Here is a 19,622-nt window from a genome sequence, read left to right as displayed (position 1 = left end):
CCTTTATTCAAGTAAATGATAAAAAAAATGTCTAACAGCACAGGACAAGCAGAGATCCTTGGGGTATTCCAGTCATGTCAACAGTCCAACAGTCAACCAGTTACTTAGAGAATCTTTTAAGTTTGTCTCTGATCTCACTTTTTCCTGCTGATGGCATAAATTTCCCTGTTCTAAGCCTCTGATTTATGGTTTAAAACTTCATGTCAGCTCTAATAAATCTGTAATTGTCAATCTGAATTTCACTTAATCCATTTCAAAAGGTTGCATTTCAAAAAACCTAGGGGGCTATGTCAATCTAGGAAACTGGTTTCCCTCTGCTCCCCAAACCTTGTGAGTCTTGCTGGCAAATGTATCTAAGAAAGCACAACAGATGAGTTTAAGAGAATGGACTTCTAATCTCCAGCCTTTTATATGTATATGAAAGCCCACAATAAAACTAGAAGCCCTAAGCATTAGGCTGTGTTTATCTGCCCCACATTCTCCTCCAGCCATTAGAATATAGGGAATTTGAACATGGAGATTACCACCTGTACTACATTGTGGGCTCCCAAGCATCTACACTTTATTAAACACTGCATCTGACCATTATTCTGAATTAGTTATGTTCTTGAAGACTGTCATGTTTGACATTTCTTACATTCAATAGGAGATAGTTTCATCTAATGTACAGTTGTACCACCCTGAAAAATACAGACTAACATGCCTTTGCATTCAAAATAACATTTTTTAAAACCTTTTCTATTGAACCTTCCCCCTTTTTTATCAAAGGCAGTAGGGAAGGGACCTAAACATATAGAAGGCCAGTGAATATTGAGAGGGCAGAGAAATAGGATTAGTCTATCAACAAAAAATAATCAAATTTGATTGATTGGCTTTGTACAATCCTGGCATATGGTATGTTCATGGATTGATTTAATGGCATCATGCTCCAGAGGCACTTATTTCCTAGCAAATGAGTTGCATAACTTCAGAGGTCGGTCCAGTACCTACTTCTCTCCAATAAGTAAAATGCCGCCATTGATCATCCTTTCCTCATCTTGCCTCCCTCTCCTTAGGCAGCTTTACCTGTGTGAACTGGAAACAGGAAGCAGACATAGACACAATGATTCATGCTACTCAAAGACATGCACAAGCATGAGCACTCACACACACTGCCATATTAAGACTGATGTAGTTATATCAGGATCAGACATTTATGAATGCATGGACATGCACACATGCATATTACACAGTACATATGCATATATGTGCATGTATCTGCACTGGCACACAGACAAATAATACAGGATGATTGGGGTTGAAATGACTAAAAATCTGTTCTCTTTCCTGCAGTGGCAGCAGCAGCTTAGGGGACAGTAGAAAAAGGTACTGCTCCCAAGTGTCCAAAACCCACCCATGCAAGGTAGTGGGGAAAGATGGTCTCCTTTCTCTTCTATTGCTTTCTTCCCTGTTGGGGCAACCTATCCTTCAGCTTTGTACAGCCTCAGAGTTTTGACCCTATCTCCTCTGCTTTTGCTGGGACTTGATGAGAGGGCTCATTGATGCTGAGCAAGGCAGTCTTTATTACCCCCACCTTTTTGCAAAACACACAAAACAGTTCTTGCATGTTTATTTTCTTATTTTGGAAGGACTCAGGGGATGTGGTATATAAGAGAGATTGAAGAAGAAATTTTTTTTAAAAAAGCAGCAGCCTGTTACCTCTACAAATTGCCTGATGACCTGCCATCATGGGGATTTGCTCAATTTGCTTTGTGGAAGTAGTCCAATCCTCCTCAGTGCAATCAACCATACACCCTAAGTACACAGCAAACAATTTTATTAGCAGAGCAGTTCAGTAGAGATGCAGCTCTTCTTTGCCAATAACTATCTCTGGAGTGCCCATAACCCATAAGGGCAAATAAGACCTGTCTGTTACTTGTTCCAGGTGATAGTTGCTGAAAGACCTCTTTCTCCTCTATTAATTTGATTCTCAAGGTTCTTGGAAGGCCCAGCTCAGCTATCACCAGCTTCTTGGAACAATCATTCCCAGATAAATCTTCTCTACTTTGATCTCAGCTTTATCTCATTGTTTCTAGCACTCAGCTCTTGGGCATCCCACCATTTAGTTCTTCATCACAGATTATAATGTTCTCTAGTTGCTTCTTGTATCTAGTATAAGATGGTAAGCTAGTGAAGGGCAGTCTGTTTACTTATTGTCCACATTCCCCCGGTCACTGGTGTCTCCTATTTGCTCATTGTTACCCACAATACCATAAAGTCAAATGTTCATTGCTGACACATGGCCCTGACAGCACAGTTGGTTCTTCTTGGCCCTTTTTCTCCTTGGATAGACCTGGCCCTTCTCCTGGGAATTCTAGCGATCTTTGTTTCCAATTGCTCACTTACTCCACCTATGAATCTAGGGTAACTTGTCTTCCCGGTCTACGTGTAGGAAGTTTGATTTTCAATCAGTAAAGTTTTACAATATTGTTCTCCTTTTACTAGGATGGATGGATTTCTACGCAGATACCAGAATTCTGGCCTTTTGCCCATTTCCCCTGAGGCCACTGTAAACATTGACTTTGGGGTGGATGGGTTAAAGGTTAAATGTCCATGCATTGAAATCACTTAATTTAGAGGACTGGAAAGGAGAGCTCTCACCTCCTTCCCTCCATCTACCTTCAGTTAGTAACGGCGGCTACCCTTATGTCCCTAAGAGTCTTGGGGGTTAGGGGCGATTGGTAGGCAGGAAAACACTGGAGGGGTTCCGGAGGCTACTGTTGTCGCTTGTACTGGGGTTGGGGGCGGCTGCATAGAGTAAGGGGCGGGGCCGGCTTTCCAGTGAGCGACCAATCCCAGCAGGCAGAAGGCTCCGGGGACTCCCAGCTCGGCAGACCTGGGCTACAGAGGCTGCCCTAGTGCGGGGTGGGGGGGAAGAGGTAGCCCCTGATTCAGCGGGGGTGGGGCGGGAGGGACCCGAGCGGTGTGCAGGGCTACTCCGGACCGGGGAGGGTGTGAGCGCACCCTTATTCAGCGCCCAGCAGGTTTCGGGGCCCGGGATGGGGACACAGTGGGCGAGGGGGAAAGGGCACTGACGGAGTGCAGGAAAGGAGGGTGAGCCCGGCGCAGGTGTGGAGGGGGAGGAAGAGGAGAAGTGTGGGCAAGAGCAATTTGGTCCCAGGGATGGCGTGCCTTGACAGCCAGAGCATTTGCGGGTGAGCCTGGCCGCTCGGCGGCTGGGGCATGCCTGACTCTGCTTCTGCTGCCTTGAAGGGGGAGGGGACATTTGCAGCTGTGAGCAGATCGAGGGAAATTAATTTATTCTCTTTTGCAGGCAAGAGACCTGCAAAGTCAGGCAAGATTTTCCATCCTTTCCCCCACCCCACACCCTCCACACCCCTCTTCCTCTGGAGGAACCTCATCTCTTCATCTTGGGCCCTTTCTGAGAGCTGTAGTTGCTGCTTTTTCTCTGTGGGCTGGAGTGCAGATATCCATATATACACGCCCCCTGTTCTCATCCCCTTATCCTGTTGGCTTTAGATGATGTCTGGTAAGTAGGTGTATTTTCTTCCCTTTTCAGCCCTGGGGGTGGTAAACATGCCATTTATTTTGAGACTTATTCAGTGGTAAATGTGCAGTTCTTGAAATTGCTTCTGCCGTGGGTATATGTTTCATGTTAACTTTTCCTCCCTGACTGCCCTTGTTGGAAAGCAATGCAAGGAAAACCATTTTCAGTTATTTACTGCAACCAGGATGCTTTGTCATAAATAGCCTAGACACGTTAGAAATTCTACCATCTGTTTAGGGGGATGATAGGAATTGGACTTCTCCTATTTTTGGCTTCCTGTAGTAACAAGAATTTATCTTCCCATGTGTTGGCTCTTTGTAGCGTATTTGTAGAATACCACGAAGCATGGCACAGTGGAAAATCTCTGACTTGGAGCCAGAAGATTTTGTACTCCCCTCCCCCCTCAACTTTATACATGTAGGTCTCCAGGCAAGCTCTATGATCTTCAGTTTCTTCATGTGTAATAACTATGAGGATAATGTTGCCTGTTTACCTAGCTTCCAGCATTGGAAGGATTAAAAGAGACTATATATATATGTGTGTGTGTGTGTATGTATGTATGTACGTATATATGTACATACACACATGTACACACATATATACATCCACATATGTATATGTGTATATACATTATACACATCCCTATATAGCATATAATAAATAATAAATACTATATACACACACATATATATTTTTATAAACCATAAAGTGATAAAGCATCACTTTTTATTAGTAATAATTTCTTAGAATTCATTTTTTCTTTCAGCAAAACCATTTCAAAATTATAACAGAATTTTTATATCCTTAATGAATGTGCATGTGCTTCAGAAGTATTTTAAAAGCCGTGTAGTTTTTGATCACTGAATGAGTAGTGCTCTCACACAAATATATATGTATTTGTGTATCTGTGTATGTGTGTGTGTTGTGTGTGTGTGTGTATATATACACACACACACACATATTGAGATGGTCAATGAGGTTATCTAAATAAGATTTTTCAAAATTTAGGGAACATTAAGTAGATTTATTTAAACAGCTCTCTTTTGACTGTAAAAAAAATTACTCCTGAGTAGTCAGTTTGGACATTTTCTGACTGCTAAATCCAACTTGGGTCACAGCTAATCACCAGGAAGTGAGTTAACTCATTTCTTCACCTTTAAACATAATGGGCATATAAAAATGAAGAGTTGACTTTAGCAACCCAAAATGGTGACATTTAGACTCACTGGTATAAGAAAAAAGATACCTCACAGCTGTGTGACCATGAGTATAGTGCTTATCTTCTCTTCACCTCAGTTCACTAATCTGTAAGGTAAATAGGTTGGATTAGGTGATGATACTTATTTCAGTGGATCCATGATCTCATTATTGTAGATTCTATGGGTTTAGACTGTCATTCATCTATGTTTTCATCTTTAGTGATTCTTGTCCTTGTTCTTCTGCAGAATCTCTACCTAACATGCTAGTGGCTTTCTTCTATATTTTGTGCATTCCAGTGGATATTCTCATCTGTTATTGTTTGCTCAACCGTCATTCCTGGTCTACCTCCTTTTCCCATCAAGGGTTTCTTTTTTGAATTTTATTAATGGATATCTATTCATATCATTCTATTATTCCTCTTGTCAAATACAGATTTTCATTAGAATTTTGTTCTTCCTAATTTGGGACCACAATGCATCTCTTTGCCCATTGGATCTCACATAGTTGACTAAATGATATCGAAATAAGTCTTTCTGAGTCCAATTCATGATTTATCAGTATTGTTAGTACCAAAGGGGGTCATCTCCCGTTGTCCAGGTGGAGAGACATATGTGCAAAGGAATGTGATGTGAAAACAAAAGGTACCAATAAAAACAAAACAATGCACCTCATGGTATCTACAAGTGGGAGAATTTTAGAGATTTTGCCATCTGTAGGTTAATCCAGTTTCACTCTGTGTAAGACATTATCTGTGATAGTAGTGAACCCTTCTGGCCTGTATATTTCTTCCTAATTTATTCTTTGCTTGTTTTTAATAATCAGAGGTTCCTTTAAAAATCTGTCACTGGGATTTCATTTATCAAAGAGTTTCATATTGATCCTTAAGATTTGTATGAAAGACTCCTTTTTGTAGGAGACCTTGTGCCTTGAATTGTGCCTTAAATCAAATGCTATTTTTTTTTCAGGCAACAAGCAATAAACTCTGCATAAACTTTTGTTTTGTGCACCTTTTGGTCATTATATGGTTGTAAAGTTGTGATATACTACAGAGAATTATTAAGAGAGCTCGCTAATTATTTCTCACAATTTTATCCAAGGTATCCTCTCTGTACATGCAGATTATTCTCATAAATATTATGTAAAGATGACAAAGTAGGCACTGGTATTATTTATTTGCTCTTTTGTTATAAATTTTCCTTTCTTTTTGTTATCTTCTCCTCAGGATATTTTGTGAAGTGATCTTGCAATGCTTTCAAGACTATGTTAATTTCATTAGTATATACTTTATCTGGTCCAGGTTCTTTCCCCAATTTCTTCTTCTTAAATTCGTTTCTGCTTATTTTTATTACAGATTAAAGAGTAAACCATCAATCCCCAACTGAGGTAGTTTCTTTGTTACTAATGGTAGAGATTTTTATGGCAGTGTTGACACATTAATTCCAAGTTCCGTTTATTATTCTCTTGTAAGTTTTATCCATCAGTGATCTTAGCATGATGTGACTACTTTGAGTCTCATGTGAAACTTTTGTAGAATTGTTTTTGATATTTATGCATTTCATTTTTAAAAAGACAATTCTACTTTGAATCAATTGTTTTGGAAAAAAAGATACTACTTCCATTTCTATCACATTCTTAATTTTTTTGGATCAAAGTATTCATTTTATACATAGACATAGATATATGTATGCATATATGTATACATGTATATGTGTGTATATGTGTGTATGTCTGTATGAATAGATAGATAAATAGATAGATGATAGTTTCTGAGTAATTAGAAATATGCACAGGCTTAAGGAATTAATGACTCTTGAGATTTTAATTTCTAAAGGCCGTCATGATTGCACCATATATCATATACGAGTACAGAAAATATATAGCTATATATACAAGACCATATATACACTGTGTGTATATATATGCATTAATGTATGCATATTATCATCCCTTGCACCAGAGTGATTAAATATCAAAATACATATTGACTTGAATTGAAAGAATCTACCTTTTTATCCTCTGCAGCACATATTGGTGCAAAAATTGCAGTTATCATCATGTAATCTTTTTTTTTAATGCTCATCATGAGTAATGCATGACAAGATGGCAGAGTTCCATCAAATGATGCATCTTGTTGCCTTATGCACATGATGAAAGTCATTCCAGTAACTCTTTGCCTCTCCAAGGGAAGACCAGTGAGTCATCCTTTAATTTAGCTGTACTTTCCTTTTGTCTTATGGTTTTTTAATTACATGTATATTAATATTGATATGGTTCATTTCTATTAATTTAACAATTAGTTGGCCATTGAACAAAGATCTCATGTTTATAATACCCACTTATTATGTATAGATGGTCTAAAAACCTTTTGATTCTTAGCACACAGAGTGCTTCCTTTTCTGCTATTTCTTCATTGTCTCTTCTGAAGAAAAAGATACACAGGACTGAGGGCCAGTTAATGTTTTTCCTTGTATCATGAGTTGTTGCCAGTGCCAAACTTTAATTGTTGCCACAATTTATCATAGTAGCTAATTTACGGATGATATGCCTGTCATTCTTAGCTATGCTGTCCTCAGAAAGGCTGTCCTCACTTTGTTACTGGGACTATAAGACACTTTGGTGCAGTACTCTCCAGAGCTTGTGCTCTATTGACAGAGTCTTTTGAGAACCCAGGGTCACCTCCCCAGCACAATGAGGTATCATAATAAAATTATGTGGAGGGATAACAATAACTGCTGATGTTTATATGGTGCTTTAAGATTTAGACACCCTTTATGCACATTTTCTAATTAGATCTTCATGACAACCTTGTGAGCTATGTAGCTCTGTCTAAGGCAACTTCATTCCATCATATTCTATTATTTTATTTTAAAGGTCTACTTGTTTGACATATTAGTAGAAATGAATAACTGATCACCTGTTGGGATATTATTTTAGTAGGTTGTTTTTAGAAACCAGAAAATTATGGCTAATTATTGTGCTGTTTATCCTTTCATCCCTCCTGTCTGAGAAAGGAGAATGCTCAATATATTTTCTAGGTTGCAAACAGAATACTGCCTTTAAGAGGGCATATACCACCAAATTCCCTCCTGTAGGGCAGCAGAAAAATGTCTGTGTAGTTTGCTTGTTTGGATTTCTCTAATTTGAAAACCATTTAAAATTGATTTTAATCAACATTGAAATTAGCAATTCAGACTTTATGTAAGCACCAACTATTTACCAAAACAAAACAAAACAAAAAACAAAAACAAACCCAGAAACCCCCAAAGGCCCCTTCAATGAATAAAAGTAACAGAAGCTACTTCTCTGGTAGATCTGAATTATTTTTGGAGGATAAGGTAGTTATAGACAGGTACTGTTCTTACTGACTTACCATTTAATGTTTAATCCTGTACTTGGTCAAATTTAATTGCATGAAAACATGCTTGTTTTTTTAAGACATGCTGTTACCTTGCATAGAGCATAGCTTCATTCTCTTCTACTTCTTCACCCTTCTATGTCAATCTATATTATTTTGGTCTTCATGACAAAATCACCTTTGACCTCAGCACTTTATCCCTTGGAATCTCTCCTTTACAAGAGGGAGGTGATGAACTTGAGAAATTCAACCTCCAAATGTCATCTTTCATTTACTAGAGGAAGACTTGGGTCCGGGGAGGCTATAGTGCAGTAATTTGAAAAATGTCTTAGGAATGTGTAATTCAATTCATGTAATTAAATTCAATAAACATGTATCAAACCCCTGAATGAGGCACTGTGTTAGGTGCTAGGGATACAGTGATGAAAATAATACAGACCTTGCCCTCAAAGGACTTATAATATGGGATGATATATAAACTCATATAACCAAATAGCTATATGATGTTAAAAATGATCAAGTAGCTAGAAAAGGTCAGTGGCCTGAAAAATTCAAGGAGCAATGGGGATTACTTTAAGCTGGTAAAGGAAGACTTCACGGAGGAGGTTATATCTAATCTTGAAAAAGGGGAAGGATGTAAATCACAGTGACTTGAGAGGCAGCGTGTCATGACTGAAAGTGCTCACTTATAATTAGGAAGAACTGAGTTTGAATTCTACTTCTGACACATGACTGTGGGCAGTCACTTAACTGTTATAGGCTTTGGTTTCTTCATTTATAAAATGGGAATAATATGGCTAATAACTACCCTATGGGTTTGTTTTGAGGATCTAATGATGTATGTAAAAAGCTTTGGTGGCAGGTAAGTGGCGCAGTGGATAGATTACCGGCCCTGGAGTCAGGAGGACCTGAGTTCAAATCTGGCCTCAGACACATAACACTTACTAGCTGTGTGACCCTGGGCATGTCACCTAGCCTAGCCCCCCCAAAAAAGAAAGCTTTGCAAATTTTAAAGCATGATATAAATGTAAGTTATTATTAAATAAATCTTTTGAATAATTCTCCTTTTTTTAATCTCATATGGATAGCTCTAATATGCTTTAGAACTGAAGTTCTGTCGATATACTTTACTCTTTATCAGCAAATTTCAGTATTAATTAAATTTCCTTATTAAAATGAAAGGGCTATTTTTGAACTTGAACTAGATGCACACACACATACGTATATATCTATATATACGTATGTGTGCATGTATATATTTTCTTTTCTAACGTCCATTCTTTTATAAAAGGTAACCTTTGGAGATTCGGGGAAAAGACTAATGTCGTTCCATTATCATATACAACTCCAAATATCCAGCAGATAGCCATGTATTCAGAAGCAGTAGGGGTTTAAAGGAGAGAAAGGAAAGGAAACACTGAGGGGAATTAATGTTCTTGCTTTGAATGGATTTAATCTCCCATTTGGCAGCCCAGGCAATAAAAATACGGTTATCCCTAAATCAGGGTAACCCAGATCCATTCCAAAGGACCAATGGCATAAGAAGGCCATCTTCCTCACATTCTAAGGAGTCCAGATATCTGAGTGAATGGAACTGTTGTGTCTTTTAGTTGTTAAATTTGTTTTAATTTTTTGTTTTATGACCTTGGAGTGTCTTATAACATGCTCATATCTCCATGAAATCTTCATGAAACTATTGAAACACATAGATGACAACTCTGACTTTTCCCAAATAAACTTACTCTAATTAACTCTATGGTGAATTCACAGTAAGACCACCTTTTTATTAAAAATTCTCTCACAAAAGGTGGTGATGAATTCTCTATCACCATGTCCAATAGGCTTTTCTCAAACCTTATATTCCTGCAATTTAATTTTCTTTTGTATTCAATGCTTTTGAACACCCCTTATTCCTTTTTTGTTCTTTTTCTTTTGTTTGCTCATTGCTTTTCTGTCTTTTTCCCTGGTTTCTTGTCATTAGAGTTACAAAGGCCTGAGTTTTAATTCTACCTCCAATATTTACCAGCTGTGTAACTACAGTTGAGGCTCTTAAACTTTCTGAGTTTTAGCTTCTTCATCTGTAAAATAGGGATAATTACATCTGTAATCCTACTTTATAGAGTTATTATGAGTTTCCTTTCAAGTATAGTTCAAGTGCTATTTTCTACATGAGGCCTTTTATGATCTGCTCTCTTGCTAGGACTTTTCTTTCCAAAATTATCTTGTATTTATTTGCACATTCCCTCCGCTTTGTTCCTGTTGTTCAGTGTCACCTGTCTAGACTATTACAGTACCCTTTTAATAGACCTTCATACCTTGATTTCCTTTTTTTCCAATCAGTCTTACACAAATATCTCAATATAGCATTTCCAATAGCCATGGGTTCGCAAAAACTATGTTAGCAAATCATAACTTCAGGTGGGTTTTACTAAATTGTAACAGTTTTAAGTAGTGTATTATGATGGAAAGAATATTTATTAGGAGACAAATCAATCAATAAACATATTAAATTCTTGCTGCGTTTCAGGTATTTTGGTAGATATTGGGTATAGAAAGACAAATGTGAAATATTTTCCTGTCTTAATAGTAGAAAGAGCATGTATACAAATAAATAAATATGTATAGCATGTATATGTATATGTAATATGCACATATATAATAAGTGTGTATGCATATGTAAGTATATGTATATGTATACATAAGTATTTGCATATATGTACACATATGCACCCTCACATATATACACATACATATAGATTTGAGTGTGAGTCCAAGTTCTGATGATAACTAGTTTTGTGACATTTTACAAATTATTTGACTTCTTTAGACCTCAAGTTCCTCAACTAAAAAAGAGGAGATTGGATATGATCATCTTTAAGGTCACTTCCAGCTTTAAATGTTGCTAGGAATCTATAAGAATGGGCCTAACAATGGATTTTATGACTCTTGTCCAGCTTAGTAAGCTAAGTTGGGAGAAGCTCATAATCAGACAGTTGGCCTTCAGGTAATGGAATTTTTTTAGCCATAGCAACCTAAAACAAACTTCTTTGAAGACTAAGAGAAGCTAATATTGTGTTGATGGAGTATTCACAGTGGCAAAAATCAGTGTTTGTTGAACTATTGAAACCATCATATGTATTTCAGCAAATATTTAAAACTGGGGTAAATAATACCAAATGAAACAAAATTTTCAAAGGTGAGAGAAAGAGGGATGCAGAGAAATGCAATTTCTGAACCTTACTTTGTCCCAGGTTTGCTTTCACGTACTTTGCACTCTACCCAAACTGGATTATCTATCACCTACCATAAAAGGTCCTTTGCCTGTGCCACATTGCTGCCTTTACTTGTGCCATTCCATATGTTCCTTCACCATCCCATCCCAATTTGTTGAAATCTTATCCATCCTTATTTAAATGTTCCTTTGTCCATGAAGCCTTCCCTGATTTCCCCTTCATACTTTCCTCCTAATGGTAATTATTGTTCTTCTTAACACTTCACATAGCACTTTGGTAAAAACTTGATTGTATATTTAAGTATTATTTTGCGCTATAGTTCATTGTATATATGTCATATCCCCCTTCCAGACTATAGCCAGGTCCCAGATAGTAGGAATGAGTTTTCTTAAAATCTGTATGATATATTTCCATTGGGTTGGAATTAATTACCATTTTTTACATCATTACAATTTTAAATAATGTGAATTCAAATTCACGTAACCATTTTTGGGGGATTCATTATTGGTACTAATTGGGACCTAGCTTTGTGAGTTCAGAGACATTGCTTTTTTAAATCTTTTATTTTCCTTAGTGCCTAGCATGATACTTTGTACATAGTGAGCTCTTTTTTAAATTTTTTAAAATTTTTTATTTTTTAGCAAATTGTTGACTGAACAAGTAGCTGCCACATAAAGTAGAGTGAGATAAATGTAACAGTAGAAATACAAGCAAAATGCTAAAGATATTCAAGGGAGTAAGGCACCTTGCCCATTTGGGAACATGGGGAAAGACTTCATGAAAGAGGTTATAGTAGACTTGATATATAAAGGAAAGGAACTGGAGATGAGTTTGGGGAGGAGGTGGAAATTTGTCTCAGGCAAAGGAAACAGCATGATGTGGAGGCAGGAAAATTCAAAGTATCTTCGAGGTGACAATGAATAAGGTAATTTTCCAGAGAGATATATCTCTATAAATATTTAGCTTTCTAACTATCTATTCCACATCCCTGAGAAACTGGATTATTCATTAGACTATATATAATGTAATATATGCATATTCACTTATATATAATATACGAATCAATCTATATCTATTTGTCAGATAGATATGGAGTAGTAGGAGATTAATCTGGCAGGAAAAGTTAGGGGCATATGTGATGGAGGGCCTTGATTTATAGGACTTCAAATTAAACATAAACAGACAGGCTTGGGCAAGTCACTGATGTTTTTGAACTCCAGAGTGATACTATTGTATGCTTTAGGAAGAATAATCTGGCAGTGTAGGAAGGATTGGAATGGAAATTGAAATTAGCTTGATTCATTGATATTCTTCAATGATGTTTAGTAGTCCTGGAATCACAATGGAGTTACAGGATGTTGGGAGTTAGCCAAGGATAAGGACCCACACTTATTGATGATGACCCATGAGTCTGAAATGATGGAAGATCAGATGGACAAGGTATTCTAAGGTTATAGTTTATAAAACTTTTAGTCAACCATGAGGTCAAAGCTGACTACAGAAACAAAGGAAGCCAGAGTGGGGGAGATAATTTGAGAGAACAAGAATGAATCAGGGGTTCAGATTTCATCATAAAAATAAAGAGTAGGTTTATTATATGACAGTATGGGATAGGTGGAACTACAGAAAGTTATGGTTGGAGAGTAGAATTTCAAAGTTTTAGATCTTAGAGATGGTGAAATTCTAAGAGTTGGTTAATTTCATAGTGTTCTTATGTTGTTCTACAGCTGAAGTAGAGAGAAGGTGATTTTTGAAGATGAGGAATTTCAGTGACTTGTGGGCAGGTTGGTAGGAGGAGTAATTATCATGAATGTTTAAATCTCCTTGGGAATGACAGGAGCTAAGTCGAAAAAGAGTATCATGAGCCAAGTAATGTGGTCACTGAGTAATTGTGAGTGATGTAAGTATATGATATAAATGAAGATGTATTTAGGGTCATCAGATCTTAGTGTATTTGCTGGCCTTTAGAAGAAGAAAGTTCATGAAGGATGATGGTAGAAGAATGATCTGGAGGTGAAAAGAAGAGAAAGAAGTATGTAAAACTCTTTTCCTGGCCTCATTAATCAAAGAAATTGGAAGAACTACTCTCCAGTGAAGCAAGCTGTATGGTTTTCACTTTAGTACCCACTATCTTTTCTGATATCTTATCAGTCATGATATTTCCAAATTCTTGTTTTCATTTTCTCTTAAATTTAGTAGCTCAAATAATACTACATATTTATTTTTGAAGCTAATGTTGGAGGAAAGGTAATTTCTTCTCAAGGAGAGGAGGGGTTGGATGGTCTGTTTGTAAGATGGGTGTCCTACACCCTTCAACCTCAGTTAATAGAGTTAACAAGATATTTTATACCCTGATACCTTTCTCAGGTGAAAAACATCTTTGAGCTATAGAAGGTATTAATCAAAAGCATAAACTCTGTGTGAAGAGGTCTAGACACCTCTATTGAACTAATCAATCCGTTTAAACTAGGAGGGAAGTGTTTTTGACTCACTGGACAAAATTAAATGACACAGGGAATGTATTGAGTTTGCTACATATTTAGGCATATGTATATCAGAGAGAGGAATTCTACTAACTACTCTAGAAACTGCTTTGGTAGTCGAGCTTTGGGAGGGGTTTGAGAAGACTTTTTAGTCCCAATTCCAGAGAACTGCTAGTAAGAAGGGAGTAAGCCAACATCAAATGTTATACTCCCTTTTCCCCTCTGTACTCCACCATTGACCATGTTATTGGAGAGACTTGGTCCATTAAAAAACATTGCATCTAGCTGGGGACTTGAAAAAGATAAATGAGATAAACTGAGTTTAGTTGTGGACTCTACAAAGGCACTGGCTTTAGGAGCCCAACAAAGAGACAAGTCTCAGGGAAATTTCATAATAATTCCATGAGGCACAAAAAAGACTTCCAGGGGCAGCTAGGTGGTGCAGTGGATAGAGTACCAGCACTGGAGTCAGAAGGACCTGAATTCAAATCCTGCCTCAGACACATAACACTCACTAGCTGTGTGATCCTGGGCAAGTCACTTAATCCCAAATGCCTTGCCAAAAAACAAAAACAAAAACAAAAAAAGAAAAACAAAACTTCCAGCACTAGCCCTGGAGTCAGGTAGACTTGAGTTCAAATCCGGACTCAGACATTTGGCACTAGTTGTGTGACTCTAGCCAAGTCATTTAACCCCAATCGCCTTACCAAAAAAAAAAAGACTTCCGATAAGCAGTAGCTACGAATTACCTCTTTGCCATGTTTACTCTCTAACCCTGAGCCCACTTTCCCCTGAACTCTGTATGTATTATGTATTTGTGAATTGTGTTCCAAAGTAAATACCCCTCTCTAATAGCCAAATAACTCTGTCTGGCTAATTGATTAATCATTGGGAAAGGTACTGGATAGGGGCTATAGTATTCATTATAGTATTAACAACCTTCCAGAATCTCAAGGTTACCATAAAATCCTGAAGAGAGAAATAGTCAAATGGTTCTTTTGGGACCTGGCCTACAGTGCAGGTTGGGGTTGGGAGAATATGCCTTAGAGAGTGTTACATTTTTTTGGGAAATTATATAAAAGACAGAATCCTGTTGATGAAGGAATAAAGATTTATAATTGCATCCTGCTTCTACATTTGTATAGCTTTCTATGTTTACAGTTTCCTTTTTCCCTAGTGTACTTTAAAAAAATTCAGCCTTATTTAATTTGTATTATACCATATGTTCCAAGTTTTAAAAATAATATAGCCTCTTAAATAAAAGGTCTGCTGGTAGAGGAAATGTTAAGGAGGCTACTGGTCCTAACACTGAAGGTGTAAGTGTAAAACCCATAAATATGTTTCAGACATTTACATTAAAATGCCAAAAATTTCCATTTGTCTGATATTTCCTCCAAAATAACAGAATCCTAGTGAGGCATCTAGACAAATCTTTCAAAAGTCTAGGATGCAGGAATGGCAATAATGATCCATAGCTTAGAAGCTCTAGAAAGTTGACTCTCTGGATAATCTGAATTATGTGCTTAAGTGAGTTCTGCCATGGATTTGTTTTGTTACTACCTATTCTTATGACCTCCTCTGGCCTCAATCTCCTTTGACCCCTTATCACCTTATGACCAAGGAAATAAAACTAAGGATACTATGGAACCTAACCACTTCTGTATAACAAAAAGAAAGTTAACTTTGCTTATTAAAAAATGAACAGTGGCTTAAGTCAGCATCCAAAATTTTTGAAACATCAATAGTGAAATTCAGCACATTCAGTCATACTAGAGGGTTTTTTTTTTGTGAGGCAATTGGGGTTAAGTGACTTGCCCATACAGGTAGTAAGTGTTATGTGTCTAAGGCAGAATTTGAACTCAAGTCCTCTTGACTCCAGGGACAGTGCTCTATTTATTGCACCACAGAAGTGCTCCCATACTTAGGTCTTAATAGACTACACTTCTGTCTTGTATTTAGTTAACTTCCAAAATAGAATCATGACAGCAGTCACTTCAGTACACAATTCAGATTATAGTGAGGAAAGAGTCAGGACTTATAGAACTTTAATTCAGGAAAACTGGTTTTGAATCAAGGCTCAGACACTTCTTAGGCATGTTCCATGGGCAAATCACTTAAAATCTTGAAGCTTCACTTTTCCCATCTGCAAAATGGGGCTGATAATACTTGTATCTTCCTTATAGGGTTGTTGTGAGGAAAGTACTTTGTAAATGTGAATTATGTTTTTTTGTTTTATTCACTCAAGAATATCACCTGAAAGTTAACAAATACTTTCCTTGTAACCCACATTTACAAAATATTTATAGCAGCTCTTTCTGTGGTGGTCAAGAATTGGAAATTGAGGGGATGCCCATCAATTGGGGAATGGCTGAACAAGTTGTGGTATATGAATGTCATGGAATACTATTGTTCTATAAGAAATGATGAGCGGCCAGATAGCAGAAAAACCTGGAAAGACTTACATGAACTGATGCTCAGTGAAGTAAGCAGAACCAGGAGAACATTGTGCATAGTAACAGCAACACTGTTCGATGACCAACTCTGATAGACTTAGCTCTTCTCAGCAATACAATTATCTAAGACAGTTCCAAAAGACTAAAGATGGAATATGCTATCCACATCCAGAGAAAGAGCTATGGAGTCTGAATGCTGATCGAAGCTCACTATTTTCTATTTTTTTTCCTTTCTCATGGTTTTTCCCTTTTGTTTTGATTTGTCGTTCACAACATGACTAATGGGGAAATACATTTAATCTGATTGTACATGTATAGCCTATATCAGATTGCAAGCAGTTTTGGGGAAGGGGGAGGGGAGAGAGGGAGAAAAAAATTGGAACTCAAAATCTTATAAAAGTGAATGTTGAAAACTAAAAAAATTTTTTTTTCAAATTAAAAAACAAACAAACAACCACAACAACTATTTCCCTCTCATCTGCAGTTGATCATAACTATGAAAGAACCTGAAGTATTCTTTCTTAGCTAACAATGCTCAGAGTAAGTTGAGGGAGAGTATACAGAGTATCTAGAGAGGCTCATTTATTTAGTTTTTCCCTTTGGAATGTTAGTAACAAAGAAACCACTATGTGAAAGCGAGCTCTAAAGCTTGCATTTTCATGATTTAATTTAGGACTTGTATGATTTTTAGTACTATTGGAGTCTTACAAACCTCAGGAATTACTGTAGTCTGCTTTGTGGGAACCGAAGATACTGTGTGGTCTGGGCACAGGGCTTCATGCTAGGAATTCCAATTTCTCAAGACAATGCAGTAGCCTTGGGCAAGGCTCAGGATTTCTCAGTGTGTCTCTTTTCCTCATAGAACTATTGTCTTTATCTTGGCAACCAAGCTCTCTGGGGCCTGAGAGACAAACTTGTTTGAAAGTTGCTATAGAAGTGCAAAGTAGTGGTATGTATGTGAACTTCAGTGTTGTACTGTAAACTGGGTCAGATAACAAACTATTTCTTGTATCCCTAGTGAGAAGTTATGGTGAGAGAAAGCCATTCTGTTAATGAAACACTATCACCTCCCTCTCCACCTTCACTCTTACAATTCAAGTGTTCTGTTAATCTGATTTTTGAAGCAGGTAGAGATTTTGATTATGACTTGACTGTGCCTAGACACAATTATCTTGGCAAGAAATGCATATCCTTCTGCTTAAAAAAAATTTACTAGAATGTATTAGACAAAAACATTGCGAGTGATAAAATACATATTATAAATCATTGAAAAAGACATTTGGCATGCATATTCTTCAGTAAAACAGACACTTGAAATGATAAAGTCTAGCTTACCACATGATACTCAATATGAAAATCTTTCATCCCTCTCTACTAATATTTGTGGTTTCTACCACAACTTGGCAAATGACTTAAACTTATGGTATTTACAAAGCATGCATTAGGAATGGTTGCTGGCTGTTACAGAGGCATAGGCTCTAGACTTATGATTTCTTTGGTATAGAAAACTCTCCCGGATGAGAAATCTCCCTCTACTGATGCAAGTGAGCCCCTTCTCTGCAACTAACATGTAGAGAGTTGCTTGGAACACTGAAAGGTTAGGTGTCTTGCCCAGGGTCATGTAGCTGATATGTGTCAGTGATGATAACTGAACCCAGGCTTTCCTGTCTCCATGGTTGATTCTAGCCACTAAGACACTTTGGCTATTATATGAAGAGAATAAAGCTAGCTAAAAGTTATATTGTTAAAAATCATCATTATTATGAAAATAGTTTTGTATGGCAAACAATTTTGATCCCATAGAGGTCTTTGGGCCTCACCTGAATAGCTTCAATTTTGCTTAATATGCCAAAACAATTGCCTTAATTCTCAGTTTTGCCTAGAGTTGGCCTATTTTTTTTTGTATTTTCAACAATCTTATGAAAAAAAAAGAAAAAAGAAAACAAGGAGAAAACAGTTTTATAAATGATTAACTAGAAATCACCTCTTAATTGAAAAAGATACTTTAGGAAATTTTGGAATACTAAATAAAATAAAAATCTTTTCCCTCATTCTAAATGAACTTTTAAAACTAACACTCATGAGCATCCATCATGCAATTGTCTTTGAGAGTCAGCTAGTAGACACAATTAGCTCAAAGCAGAAGCATTTATTAAGATGGCATAGTAAGAGCAGTGGCTGGAAAACATTCCCACCACAAAACCAGGTAACACTCACCTAAAAACGTGCTAAGCATCCATAGGAAGAGTGAGCACAAACTTTGAGTATAATGATAGTGAGGCATGCATGCAAGAAACTCAGTGGCTAAAAAAAATTATGCATTGGGAGGTAGGGCCTCTAGGTACTTCATTATTTCCTGATGGAGGCCTTATGATGACCCACCCTTGGCACAATGTCTCTACTGGGCCAGTTTCTCAGGGTCTACTCTTCTGTACCACTCCACTCTTGATTGTCAAGGTTAATTCTCAGTTGAATCCATAGTCAGCTCTCTTCTCTGCTGTCAGAGGTCATACTTTTTAAAGCTGCCTTTTGCTTCAAGTCACTTCCTCTTTTGTCCTTAGCTTTTTGGAAAACTGTGCTTCCCACTCTCTTGACCCGAAGAATGTAGTATTTGCTACTGCTAGTAGCTCTGCCTCTAGTCTCTGTGCTCAATGAGAGAGGGGGCAATTTCCCCTCCTTCCACCCTCTGTTATAGGTATAGGAGTCTCTTTCATATAACTACTCTTGTAATAAGTAGACTAGCAGAAGCCAACTCATTTTTGACTTGACTGTTTTGTAAGTCTACTTGGAGGCATGGCCAATCATTTTGAGACAGTGGCCAATGTTTTCTTTCTAATGGAGTTAAATAACTTGCTTATACTTCATAAAGTGAACACCTGGAGTAGCCATATCTTACAGTTAGTTTAACACCTTGTGATTAGATTTGGGTCTCTTGGGATTGATTAAAGACCAACTCCTTTATATGTGTCCATGTGCTCATGCAAATTTGCACACATATATCCATCCACCCATCCATCCATCCATCCATCTATCCATCCACCCACCCATCCATCCATCTACTTACCCATCCATCCATTTATCCATTCATCCATCCATTCCTCCATTCATGTGTGTGTGTGTGTTTGGTGGGGAACAGAAGAAGGGAAAAGGAAGAAAGCCAATAACTCATTAAATAAGCTTCTGAGTTGGAGGATGGGGTGGGAATTATGCTTTGCATTTGTGTAATGAGGGAGGGAGGGAAGGAGGACATAAGCATTTAGATAATGCCTGCTATGTGCCAGGCACTGTGCTAAATGCTTTTCGTAAATATTATCACATTAGATCCTCACAGCAACTCTGGGAGGTAGGTGC

General features: G+C 37.3%; 1 protein-coding gene across 3 annotated transcripts in view; it reads left to right on the top strand.

Moving 5' to 3' along the window:
* The first annotated feature begins 2,956 nt into the window (after positions 1–2,956).
* Positions 2,957–19,622, top strand: part of GYG2 (glycogenin 2) — a 54,418-nt gene continuing 37,752 nt past the window's right edge. For all 3 annotated transcript variants that reach the window (XM_020992971.1, XM_020992967.1, XM_020992963.1), the window contains exons 1-2: positions 2,957–3,023; positions 3,314–3,529. In XM_020992971.1, coding sequence (XP_020848630.1) covers positions 3,520–3,529 — 10 coding nt within the window. In that variant the 5' untranslated portion in view covers positions 2,957–3,023; positions 3,314–3,519. The remainder of the gene's footprint in view (positions 3,024–3,313; positions 3,530–19,622) is intronic.

The sequence above is a fragment of the Phascolarctos cinereus genome, unplaced genomic scaffold, assembly GCF_003287225.1.
Source record: "Phascolarctos cinereus isolate Bilbo 61053 unplaced genomic scaffold, phaCin_HiC Scaffold_726;HRSCAF=1367, whole genome shotgun sequence".
NCBI lineage: Eukaryota > Metazoa > Chordata > Mammalia > Diprotodontia > Phascolarctidae > Phascolarctos > Phascolarctos cinereus.
This window is presented reverse-complemented; position numbering and strand designations above follow the sequence as displayed.